Source organism: Sorex araneus, chromosome 5 (genome assembly GCF_027595985.1).
Source record: "Sorex araneus isolate mSorAra2 chromosome 5, mSorAra2.pri, whole genome shotgun sequence".
NCBI lineage: Eukaryota > Metazoa > Chordata > Mammalia > Eulipotyphla > Soricidae > Sorex > Sorex araneus.
Genome location: NC_073306.1, coordinates 131,602,667 through 131,615,869, shown reverse-complemented (window position 1 = coordinate 131,615,869; position 13,203 = coordinate 131,602,667). Strand labels below are relative to the sequence as shown.

Sequence of the window (13,203 nt, the reverse complement as noted above, 5' to 3'; positions counted from 1 at the left end):
GTCACAGAATCGCGACGGAGCAGAGTGCTCGGAGTCCAGCCTGTCGACAAAGCCACCATCTGGATAAGGGAGGGTGACATTTCTTCTTCTTCTTTTTTTTTTTTTTTTTTTTTGCTTTTTGGGCCACACCCAGCGATGCACAGGGGTTACTCCTGGCTCTGCACTCAGGAATCACTCCTGGTGGTGCTCAGGGGACCATATGGGATGCTGGGATTCAAACCCGGGTTGGCCGCATGCAAGGCAAACGCCCTCCCCGCTGTGCTATCGCTCCAGCCCGACATTTTTTCTTCTAAGTACTTAAGAGCAGGTTGTTTTCCCCTTACAGAGTAAGACGCAAGAAGAGGAGAGCAAAAAAAAACAAGAAGAAGAAGAATAGGAGAGCAGGCACGAAACCCAGATGCACCGGGCACCTGTGTGCTGAGGCCAGCTTCCGCACGAGTGGAGAGACACTCCCGCCAGGCCGTGGGGAAAAACCTGCACAGCCTGGGCCCAGGTTGAATCCCTGGTACCGCACAGCCCAGAATGGCCCTTATTACTGTTATTTTTTAAAAGCCTCAAAACCCCCTGGGGCCAGGGAAACAGTCTACAGGGCTGGACAGACGTCTGGCCGGCACGAAGTCCTAGGCCGACCCCTGGCACCACACGGCTTCTCTAAGACCGCTGGGTGGTACCACAGTACTGAGTACCTCGCACAAGGCCCCAGGCCCAACCCCTGGCACCGGGTGGACCCCTAATGGCCCCAAAAATGCTGCAGAGGATGCTTCCACCCTCCGGGCCAACAGGAAAGCTAAAGGGGGCTGGAGAGCGCTCACGGAGACAGACCTGCCCGCACGGCCCAGGGCGGACCCCCAGGGTGCAAGGTCAGTGAGCATGGCCAGGAGAGACCCCAGCACTGTGTGAAGAACAGGTGGGAAGAACACGCACACCAAAACCACACCCCAAAAAGCTAATGTCTGCCGCTGGGATGGAACATCAGGGTCTTGTCACTGAACCTGAAAGACGGTGAAAAGTGGGCCGGAGAGAGATGCCCAGCAGGCTGGAGGAGGGGCCTGCACACAGACCCGAGTCCACCCCGCCACCCTGTGCCCCTCCCCCACCTAACAAGAGCACCTGAGGACCACCACGCACACCCCCAAACAAAAGAAAAGAGGGTTGCTGATGAGTACAGTCCTTTCTTAGGGTAAGAAAAAAACTTCTAAATTTCAGGTAACGGTTGCACAACTCCATGAGCATGCTAAAAATAACTGCACCGTACATGTGAAAAGCGTGGCCTTCCGTTCCGTGAGCTGCGACTCCACAGCCGGCGTTTTAAGATCCAACCACGGCTTGGCAGCCAAGAGCGGGAGCGATCAAATGCCGGGGGGTCCCCGAGGGAAGGCTGCTATGCTGGCAACGTCCCCGAAGCCACATATGCGAGCACTGCTCAGGCACAAAATCCACATTCTGTGAGTTTACAGTGACCTGATCCACTTCCCAAACAAGCGCGAAGCCAACGCGTGGGTTACTGGGCTGGATGGAAACCCACCTGGGGGACGAGAACCTCTGGGGTGTCGTATGCTTCCTCCCACTGCGAAATGAAAGCAGGCTATGCAAGGCAGTGCACAGCCCAGGACAGCGACCAGCCAGGAGCCTAGCCGGCTAGGGCACAACATGGCGACCTGGGGGGCCCGGGAGAGCTGGGGGGTCTTCTCTGCCCCAGCCCCGGCCCTCCCAGGCCCCTGGAGCTCTGCCTGCTGGGCTCCGGGCCGGCAACAGCGCTGGCTCCCAGGGCCGCCTGGCCCCTTCTGAAAGACCCTTCTGTCCGCAGAGCCTCGAGGTGCGAGAAGCCACTGGCTCCCCTGGAAGCCAGGAGAGAACCTCGCGGTGGCCCAGCGCCGGCAGGCTGGCAGCCGAGTCCCACCCGCCGAGTCCTGCCTGCCGAGTCCTTCCTCTCCCAAGGAACCTCCGGGGGCGCCTGAAGAACTGGCAGCAGCACCCCAGCTGCCCAGGGGCAGGACTCTTCCTTCCCCCACTCTGGCAGGACTGCGCGTGTGAGATGGCCTTCCCCATCTCCTCTGAGAGTGGCAGGGAGGGTCTGCCACGTTCCTGGCAGCACTCCGGGGTCGGGACAGAAGGTCTTGAACCTGGAGCTGGACACATGGACTCTGGTTAAGTTCAGGAACTGGCATATATGATGATGGAAATGAAAGAATGACGGGACAGAAGGAAGGGACGGAAGGCTTCGGAGAGGGTGGCCAGGGAAGGACCTCTGAGAAGAAAGAGTGGAAGATGGATGGGGGAGGGAGAGCAAGTGCAAAGGCCCTGTGGCACCAGCAAGCACAGCACTTCCAAGATTCAGAAGGGGAAAGGACCCAGGGCACGGTGTGGAGCGATGGAGGAGCAAAGGGCTGTGTGGGCCAGGTCATGCAGGCCACACAGCCCGTGGGGCGGTGCAGGGAAAACTCACTCGGGATGGGACAGGACGGGAAAGGACCCAAGGGGTGACAGCGGAAGGAGGGTCGGGTTCTAAGCCATGCTCTTCAGGGCTCGCTCTGACCGCGGGGAGGACAGGGAGTAGGTGTAGAAGGACTTTCCGTCTGGCCAAGAAGGGTCACAGTGAAAGCCTGGGCCTGGCCCGGGGGAGGGGGGCAGAGGTCATCTCACACTGTCCCTGACCTACGACACGGGGCTGAGCGGCCAGCAGCTTGCACCCGAGACGCACACACTTCCAGCGGCAGCTCCGTCCGTCCTTGGGGGCACCGAGGTGGACAGCACACATGCAGCTGCCCGTGGTCTGCTCCGGGGCACAGCACGCGCCCGGGGCTGCTTGTGCGGGACATGCGCCCCGAGAAACCCTCCTCGAGGCAGAGGCAGCGCAGACTGAGCACAGCCACGAAGGCGGGCCGGTGACCTCGGGAGACACAGCGTGAGCCATGAGAGAGAGAGAGCCAGTCGTCGGGGAGGAAGTGTCCCTGAAAGCACGCACATTCTGCTTTTTGGGTCACACCCGGCGATGCACAGGGGTTACTCCTGGCTCTGCACTCAGGAATTACCCCGGCGGTGCTCAGGGGACCCTATGGGATGCTGGGAATCGAACCCGGGTCGGACGCGTGCAAGGCAAACACCCTCCCCGCTGTGCTATGGCTCCAGCCCCAAGTAAGCACATTCTGGGTCTGGCTCACACTCGCCGCCCAGAGACACGCAAACACCTTCTGGCAACCGCGAGGCAGGTGGGGGCTTCCCCGGCCCTAAGACAGCGAACCTCAGAAGTCACGTACAGAACCGAATCCAGCTGCCCTCCCGTCCCTGCATAGGTACCACCCAAGAGCAGGGCCGGGCAGGGGGCAAGGTAGGGAGACCCCGCGCAGCAGGACAGACGGCTGGACACAGCCCTCGCCCTCCGGGTGAATCAAACAGACCAGGGCTGCCTGACCCAGTACCACCTCATGCCGGGCACACAGCGGGCTGGTGGACACTGGCCTGCTGGCTGTGCTGCAGGGGGGGCAGCCGGGGGGAGGCCCAGAGGCAGCCAAGCCACTGCCGGAGGCGTCACAGAGACATCGGCAGATGCCAGCCCCCCTCTCAGAGCCGCGGGGCACCTACCTGGCAGCGCGGGGCCGCTCTCCCCAGGGGCGTCTCCGTTCTCTGCGCCCGGGTGGCCGGGGCCGCTCCTGTCGTGCTCCCCGTTGGCCAGCTCTGACTTCTCGGGGGTGGACGGTTTGCTGGGCGCCTGGCCTGGCTTCAGGTGCGCGAGCCTGGGGGACAGCGCGGCGGGGCGGGCCACGGGGGACTGCGGCTTGGACTGGCTCTGTTTCTCCGACTCTCTGCTCTCCTGCACCTGGAAGGCAGCGGACAGAGGGCGTGGGGGGCGCGGCCGGGACCAACGCAGTCCTGGCCGCTGGGGTGCGAAATAGAAAACATGACAGATAGACGGCCGTTACTGGGCTTTTTGGTGCTTTTTTCTACATTTCCGAACAGAAGGATAAAGTTCTATTTTTACTTTCTGTTCTTTTTTTTCAAAGGATAAAATTTTAAGAGGAACTCAAGTGTCTCAGTCTACTCTCAAGGCAAACCGTGATTGCCAACGCCCAAACCCAAGCGACGCGGCTGCGTCTTGAGGCAGGGACGGAAACCAGGACAGGAAGGTCAGCAGCGGCTGAGAGGAGGGGCCGCGCGGGCTGGGCACCCACCACTTGGTTCTCCATGCGGGTGAAGATGACGTTCAGCATCTGCGTGAGGGTGGCCTTGGCCGTGGTCTGGTTGATGAGGTTCTTGCTGGCCAGGTAGATGTTGTAACACGTCCTCACTGTCTGCAGGATGGTGCCCTCGTGGATCTCGATGTGCGGTGACGTCACGGCCGTCAGAAGAGCCTGGCAGAACACCCCCCGCCTCCCCCGTCAGACTCTCCCCCGCCCAACGCCTCCCCACCTGCCCAACCTCCCTCACCCGGCCCCCCCATCAGGCGCATTCCCCACGGCCCTCCCCACCACACACAGAGCAACTTTTCTCCAGGGTCTGGTTTAGTTTTCAGAAAATTTGTGGGTTCTGACAACTAAACTGGATAATGAATGCCAAGAGTCAACTTCCTATTACTTGGAGTTTATTTTACTTTATTTGGGGGGTGGCCATATGCAGTGCTGGGGATCAGCCTGGGGTCCACCCCGGGGGGCAACCTCCTGGACCCCCACCTCTACACTCTCTCTTGCCCCTTGCTCTAAGTTTAAATTTTATGAAATTCTGAAATTTTAATTTCATAAAATTCAAATTATTTGAGGTAATTTGTTTTCTTTTTTCTTTTTCTTTTTGGGTCATACCCAGCGATGCTCAGGGGATACTCTTGCTCTGCACTCAGAAATTACTCCTGGTGGTGCTTGCGGTGCTTGGGACCATATGGGATGCTAGAAATCAAACCCGGGTCAGCCGCGTGCAAGACAAACGCCCTACCCACTGTACTATCACTCCGGCCCCTATCTGAGGTAATAAAATTGCTTTATTGTGACCTTTCTCTCAATTAACTTAAAAAAAAAAATTACGGCCAGAGGAGTAGTCCAGAGGGTAGGGTGCGTGCCTTGCATGCGGTGGGCCTGAGTTTGATCCCCAGCACCACATACGACTGCGCTGAGCACTGCTGGCAAAGATCCCTGAGCACAGAGCCAGGAGTAAACCCTGAGTACTGCCGGGTGAGACTCCCAAGTCCAAATAAATATATCAAATACCAGAGAGCTAGTGCAGAATTAAGATACTCTTGCAAGCAGCCGACCTGAGTTCAAATCCCCAGCACCGTGTCTGGTTCCCTGAGCACTGCTGGCTGGGGCTCAAGAGCCAAAACATAACACTAGAAGCTAAAAATACAAGCACTCGTCTCGGGGGAGACAACACACCAGCTGACTCTCACCCCACAACCACAAAGGAAACAAGCGCCCACGGGGGGCAGTTTCCTGGTCCACGGGGGGTCCTGGGGGCCTCTGACCACCCTGTCCGGCACCGCCTCCAGGCAAAGCCTCGGGCAGGAGAAATGCACAGGGACTGACGCGGGCAGGCAGGTGGGGGAGGCCCTTCCCACGGCAAATCTGGGAAGTAACGGCCCTGACCTCATGGAGACCTGGGGCCCTGACCTCATGGAGACCTGGCGCCCGTCTGTAACAGACCCTGAGGAGGCTGGACCGACCCCCACCAACAGGAGCTCCAGCAGAAACAAGGTCAGGAAGGAATTTCAAAGAAGACCACCACCACTCCCGACCCCCTTGGTAACCTCCCTAGCAACGGACTTTTACCTCGGTAGGAGCCCCACATGGGGGCAGGTTGGAGAAACCCTATGAAGGCCACCTTGAACAAAGGAAGCATACGCGTGCACATCTGCTGCCCGAGCCCATGTGCTGCTTCTGCCGATGTGGCCGAGCACATGCGGTGGCTGAGCACATGTGTCGCCCGCATCTCCCCTCTTGAGATGTGGACTGTCATGCTTTCCTGTTTTTTCTGTTAGGGGGTGTATAGGGGCTCTCGCCGCCCTTGGAGAAGCCCGAGTTCTCTCCTGAGCACATCACTCTCCACACTCTCCCTCCTTCCCTTCAAAGCCTCCAAATAAAACCTGTGTAATTTCACTGCTTGTCTACTGAAACTCCTTTCTGAGAGGTGAGACAAGAATCCAGTAACCCTGGGTCCCGGGTGGCAGAGGGGACGGGGAGGAAGTGACCATCTTTCTTTCTCCTCCCCGCTTCACATGAGCCACTCTATGGGGCCCACCGACATCGAGACAAGGCGCTGAGGCACAAGAAGGGGCACACTGGTGACACAAGGACAGACAGGGACATCCCGACTCAGAGTCTGACAGGAAAGGCCAGACAATGTCAAGCCTCTGGATTTAACATCAGGGAACGGTTAACTTCGCGGCCCCACCTGGCTCCACTCTTCTTGTTTCAGTTCCCAGAAATAAATCCTGACATTTCACACAAGATCTGAGCGGTCCCAGCTCGGCACCACCTGAGACAACTAACACCTGCAGGATCAGAAGCCCCAGGTCCCCGAGGAGAGGAGCCTTTCATCGGAAATCCAGATTGGGCGAAAAATACCTTAATTATCTGTAACCCAACTCCTCCGGGCGAAAAATACCTTAATTATTTGTAACTGAACGCCTTCATCCGTCTGTGGGCCCTGAAAACAATTGCACACGGTCTCAACGATCCGGTCGATCAGCCGCTTCCCCGGGGCTCCTCGGTCGGGGGCGTTGCCAGTGATGTGTCCGTAGGCGATGAGTTTCTAAACACAGAAGGGCAGAGATGAGCCGGCGATGCCCAGCCAGGCCTGAGAGCAGGAAGCCCGGCCTTTAGCTTCCGGTTCCCACAGCTCCCCTGCTCCCCCGGGCACGGCGGTGCCACACCCCCGAGAATGGGGTTCACCCTGGCTCCCAAAGGCAGAAGAGTCCTGGGATGGTGAGGAGCATCTGGGAGTAAACGCCAAGGGAGACGAGTCTCCCAGTGAGATGGGGGCAGTTACATTTCTAACTGGGGCCAGAGCAACAGTACAGCGGGCTGGCACATGGCCGACCCGGGTTTGATCCTCGGCATCCCATATGGTCTCCTGAGCACTGCCTGGAGTAATTCCTGAGTGCAGAGTCAGGAGGAACCCCTAAACATCACCAGTTGACCCAAAAGCCAAAGCTAAAAACAAATAAACTGCCTGGAATCGGGGAGACATAGCAGACTCCTAGCCCCTGAGCACCAGTGGGTCAGGTTCCCAAACCAAACATAAGTAAGTTAAAAACATAAAAACTCTGGGGCCAAGTGACAGTATAGAGGGAGGGTACTTGCCCTGGACGTGGCCAACCTGGGTTCAAACTCCGTCATTCCATACGGTTCCCAAACTCCGCCAGCAGTGAGCTCTGGGCACAGACCCAGGAGTAAGCCCTGAGCACTGCCAGGTGTGGCCCCCAAACAAAGAAAACTGTAGACACGCATTTAGACATAAAGGTGTAGGAAGCAGAGACAGGAAGTAGGGAAGCGGCCAGTTGCCCAGAGCTGGGGGGAGGCAGAGGGAAATGGGGGGCGGCGGTGGGGGGCAGTGGCCTCCACTGGGGTACAAAGAGGGTCTGAGAGCAGCGAGGGGGTGTCACCCGCTGGGTGCCCTGCAGGTGTGAGATCCTGGTGCCACAGGCGGGAGTACACACACGCTTGTCTTTCTGCACCTGGGTCATGGCAGCCCGTGAAGTAACCACGCCCACGGAATTCTGCACCTGTCACCCACACGTCACCCCGTGACTTCTCGGGCCACAGCCTCTAGATCGGGTGACAGGCACCAGCCCGTGTGCCCATACTCCTGACCTGGATTTCAGCACAGCCCACCTGAGGGCTGGAGGGACCATGGCCGGGCACAGCCGCTCGCCCCGTGGGCTGCCGCGGAGACCCAGCTGGGGTCCATCCCTGGCACAGTTGGGTCCCCTGAGAACCACCAGGAGTGATCCCTGAGCACTGAGGCAGGAGCCACTCCTGAGCACTGCCTGGCGCAGTCCCCAAATCAAAACAGACATACAGAAACTAAACCTCAGACCAGATCCCTAGGGCTGGACCCGGGTGACAGGGGACTATGTAGCCCTGTGACCCGTGTTCTCTCTCACATTCAGGGCCGTTTCCGGTTTGGTTTGGGGGCGGGGGTGTCACGCCTGGCAGTGCTCAGGGGCTACTGAGTGTGCAGGGGCTCAGAGGGCCATGCCGGGCCAGGATTCAAACTCAGGGACCTGATCCAGAACATGGGCCCCAACCCACCCGTCCACCTGAATGGGAGAAGAACCCGTGGCCAGATACAAGCCCACTGGAAACCCTGAATCTAGATCCCTGCTTCCAGCGACTGGGTCAAGACTGCACACAGTGCCACCAGCTCCTGAGGTTACACCCGACCCCCCACCCCGCCCCCTCCCCCACCCCTGCCAAATACAATGAGTTAGGGTGGGAAGGGCCAGGAACCCCCAATGTGACCAGTAGAGAGGAGGCGCCAGAAGGCCCAGCGGCCCCCCAGGGCTGAGGTAGAGGCAGCTGGTGCTTGCTGCCCTGTTACACCCCCGACTGCCCCGTCCATGCCCAATCCCCGTGTCACGGCTGAGCCTTCTCCAGGAGCAGAGACTCCCTCCCACATGGGTGGGGCCAGCCGGAAGCAGGTCCCAGGGCCCGAGGGCCTCCCAGGCTCTGCCTTCTCCCCTGCCAGGTGCCACGTCCTGCTGGGGACCCGGGGGCTACAAGAGCAGGAGCGGGGGCTGGAGAGATAGCACAGCGGGGAGGGCGTTTGCCTTGCTTGCGGCCGACCCGGGTTCAATTCCCAGCATCCCATAGGGTCCCCTGAGCACCGCCAGGAGTAATTCCTGAGTGCAGAGCCAGGAGTAACCCCTGTGCATAGCCAGGTGTGACCCAAAAAGCAAAAAAAAAAAAAGAGCAGGAGCACTCCCTTTCCTGAGCCAGGGGAGCCGACTGCGCACGCAGGCAGGCCCTGCGACTTGGGCCTCTTCGAAGGCAACGCGGTGGGCGTGCACGCACGTCTCCTTGCTGGCAGACAAGGCACGTGTTCGTGAATACTCCCGCACGCGCAGACATGAAGCCCGGGAACCTCCAGAGGCCCCGCGGCGTACCGAGCACGCACTCAGCAAGGCGCCCGGCCCGGGAGTGAGCAGGGCCACGGTGGGCGAGGGCGGGCGAAGGGCCAAGACAGGTGCTCCGCCTCGAAGGGCACCCCTGGGTCAGTGGGCTGGGAGCACAGGAGAGGACGGGGACCCAGCGGAGAGGGCTGAGCTCAGCAGCGCCCAGAGGAGAGGCTGTGAGGGGCCGCACGGGGGGAGGGGCAGGGGTCCCCGCCTGGTTCCCTGTGACCTGACTGTTGACGAGAAGGTAGCGGGAGGTCTCTAGGCAGCTGCGTCACAAGGCGGCCGTGCCAGGAGACTGCTGGCACCGGGGTGCTCACGATCCTCTCTGGCACTGCCCCTTGAGGGGACGGTTGGCATCACCCAGCACGTGTCAGACAGAAGGAAGGCCTTACGGTCACATGCGGCAAGAGCGCCCCATGGACACTGGGACTCTGAAAGCCAGCCACAGGGGGACCACTTAAGGCACCACTTATCTAAATAAGAAAAAGAAAGACAATGACGAACCTACAGAGGCAACTGGGTCTGCGGCTGGTGGCCTGGGGGGGGGAGGGGCGTCAGCCTTACCTGAAAGGTTCTGAACATTGTTAATTGGGGGCTGGGGGTGGCTTTGGGGGACCACATCCCGCAGCATTCCCGGGGTGTTGGGGACTGAACCGCCACAAACAAGACAAGTACTGCAGCTCCTGTCCTAGTCTCGGGCTCCTACACTTATAGAACTTTTATTTATGTATTTATTTTAGTTTGGGGGCCACACGTGGCACTGCTCAGGGCTTATTCCTGGCTCTGCACTCCAGGATCAATCCTGGCAGGCTCAGGGGACTGCGAGGGGTATCAGGGAATCAAACTCAGGTTGGCGACGTACGTACCCCACTCTCCGTACTATCTCTCTGACTGACCCAACATTTTCTTTGAAACGGAGAATATAGTTAAACACAGCTTTAAGAACTGAAAGTGGGCTTCTTTGCTTTTGGGCTACACCCGGCAGTGCTCAGGGCTTACTCAAGAATCATGCCAAGTGGACTCAAGAAGGGATGCTTGGGATCGCATTCAGGTTGGCCGAGTGTGAGGCCAGCATTCTACCCCGGCTGCAGTGGGCTTCTTGAATGCCCATTAGGGGCCAGGGAGCTAGACGAGGGGTTAAGGGGACTGTCTTGCAAACTGCAAAACCCAGTTTGATGCTCAGTGCCATGTATGACCCCCTGAGCACTGTCAGGAATGACCCTGAGCAGAGCCAGGAGCAGGGCCTGAGCCTCCCTGGATGTGCCCTAACCCCGTCTCCAAATAAATAAATGTACGTTTTTTTTTTTTAATCCAAAATTTTCTAGAAACAAGAACTAACAGATATAACTATGTCTGAACTTAAAGACTTAGAAACTGGGGCTTCCTCCAGCCTCAACGAGGAAACCAAATGAAAACACCAGAACTCTACTAATCCTGTTTCTCTTCGTCTCACCCTTTGAAAAGTTCTACTTGAGAGGCCAGAGACATGACCTCGGTTCCACCCCCGGCCCTGGAGCCCTGAGCACAGTCAGCTGGGGTCCCCCCACCCATCGCTCCAGAAAGGTCTGTTTTTATCTGTGTTAATCCATGTAATAATAGTAGTACCCGCGTATAATGTTATGGTTGATGAAATATGATTATGTTGAGATGATACTCTAAATGAAAAGTCAGTAATTTGTGCCAGAAAAATCTTCCAAGATCACCCACTAGCTTCATCAGGACGGAGCCCTCAGCTCCTTCCTGGCCTTGGGGGGCTGAGGGGGTGCAGGGGTGGAGCCAGGCAGACGGGGGTGAGGGGGGCGGTGACCAGAGACTTTTGACTAAGTGAGGAAGACATCGGCACGTTCCAGTGGAGGACGGGGGACACTGGTTCATGGTGCTCCCGGCAAAGCCAGACCAGTACCAAAGCCGCCACCGTTCCCACCCCCCGCCCCCCGCCCCAAGTTCAAAGAACAACCTTCAGTGCTGGGACACCGCGGGCCTGTGCGCAGCTGGCTCGATTCTGCCAAAACCAACCTGTCTGCCCAGAAGCTGGCCTTCCCCTCCTGAGGAGAGGCCACGGCCCCCGCACGGGCAGAGCCGGTTCGACAGGCTCCGAAAGGCGCCACGGAGGGGAAGCACTGTGGCCTTCCGGGAGTCAGCCTTCCGGGAGCACTTTCTGACGGAGTCCGTACGCCGCGTACTAACCAGGCAAATCCCAAGAGACCGATTCCGATCCGGAGAACGTCCAGTCTATGAAACCGCGTCACACACCTGAGACGGATACCGTCCCCTTCTGCCGACAACGGGAGTCGAGTGGTGGGGGCGGGAGTCCAGCGGAACACAGGAAGCTCCGGGAACTGATATTTCTAGGGAAACACGGCACACTTGCGAGCCAGGAAATGGGAACCGCCAGGGAACCGTCACGGACGGAGGCGGGTGACCTCCTCCTGCAGGGCCTCGAAGCCGGTGTGCAGGCTGTGTGGGCTGGGGTGGCCTCATGGCTACGGCAAGAAGAAAGCGGCCCCAGGTGACACGTTGCACGAACGGCACAGCTGCTGCCGGAACAGTGTCTGGGTCCCAGCACGTTGGCGCGTGGAAGCCCAGACCCCCCGGGAGGCGGGGCGTCAGGCGGGCGACCAGGTTTGGGTGGGGGCCGGCCCTGGCCTTGGTGCCCTTCCGGCAATGGGCCCCGAGGGCCTGGTTCTTTCCTCTGTGCGGACACAGTGAGAATAGGGTCGGGGATGGAGCGATAGCACAGCGGGTAGGGCATTTGCCTTGCACGCGGTCGACCCGGGTTCGATTCCCAGCATCCCATATGGTCCCCTGAGCACCGCCAGGAGTGATCCTTGAGTGCAGAGCCAGGAGTAACCCCTGTGCATTGCCGGGTGGGACCCAAAAAGAAAAAAAAAGAAAAAAAGAGAATAGGGTCAGCACACAGGACCGCCAGCGGGGCCACACCCACGCTCCCTTGACTTGACCCCCCAGCCTCAGAACTATGGGGACTGTTCACAGTGACAGCCCGTCCCGCCCGCCGAGCAGACCAGGACATACAGGGAGCAGAGTGGCGAGTCGGCTCTGGCACGCAGGGAAGAGGTCACCGAGGCCAACCCCACCGCACCACTTTGTGGCCTGGCCAGTGTCTGGTCTAGGTCGGGTTCCTTGGCTCTGGAGTGAGGTGAAAGCGGCACCTCGGGGGGGCGGCTGAGAAGGTCAAACGCAGCGAGGATGATGATGCATGTGACACAGGGACCAGGACCATTGTCCCGTCCTGCTGCCGAGCCCAAAGGGAGTCCTCAGCACGAAGGATTCAAGAACACTAAAGTTTTGTTGTTGTTCTTTGTTTTGGGCCCCCACCAGCGACACTCAGGGACCATACGGGATGACGCAAGTGCCCGCCACACTGCACCACCTCTCCGGCCCTGCACGTTCAAGTTCTTAGCACGTCAATAACGTTAACCTTCAGCACCAACTTCCACAATGAACCTTAACACAAGAAGAGAATAACTAAACGCAAACTCGCGCCAAGTTTCCTCACAAAATGTTCACAGCAACACGTTATTTCAGGCTAGAAGCAGGACTCGAGTCTGCTGTTTAAGAATTCTTGGCTCATTATATGCGCCACATAGGACAATCTGCATAGAATTATGCTGAATGAAAGACTGGCTCTCCATTTGGAAAAGTTGCTTCTGTGAAGGGACTGTCATCAATTTTCAAGTATAGACAAATCAAGAGAGAGATTAATAGAGTAAATATTAGACTAGAGACGCCAAAAATGTGTCCTGTGGCTGCCACTTAGCAGCCCGTGCCTCGAGTCAGCCATCAGTCATGGCGCCCCAGGGAACCGGAGAGAACTCGGAAACCGTTCCGACAAAGCGTGGGAGCGACCCTGACAGATCAGGAGAGGGAGCGTCCGGCTGCCCTGGGCCGAATGAGGCTCTCAAAGTCACGCGGCCTGGCCCCGGTGCATGACGGGACGGACACGCATGCTTCGCGCTGGCTGCCCGTGACCAACCTGCGGGCACTGTGCAGCCACGGAGGACGCTGTGACTCCCCCACGGCCCCCGCCCTGACCTGTGCCCACGAGCGTTTGCGAGCCCGCCCCAACCCACATGTGGCTC

The 13,203-nt window shown here is 58.7% G+C and overlaps 1 protein-coding gene across 1 annotated transcript in view; it reads right to left on the bottom strand.

The window, feature by feature from the left end:
• Window positions 1–13,203, bottom strand: part of ARFGEF2 (ADP ribosylation factor guanine nucleotide exchange factor 2) — a 100,823-nt gene that overhangs the window by 66,403 nt on the left and 21,217 nt on the right. The window contains exons 4-6 of the mRNA XM_055138118.1: window positions 6,589–6,735; window positions 4,170–4,349; window positions 3,583–3,817 (exon numbers count right to left, since the gene is read on the bottom strand). Of these exons, the coding sequence (XP_054994093.1) occupies window positions 3,583–3,817; window positions 4,170–4,349; window positions 6,589–6,735 (562 nt within the window). The remainder of the gene's footprint in view (window positions 1–3,582; window positions 3,818–4,169; window positions 4,350–6,588; window positions 6,736–13,203) is intronic.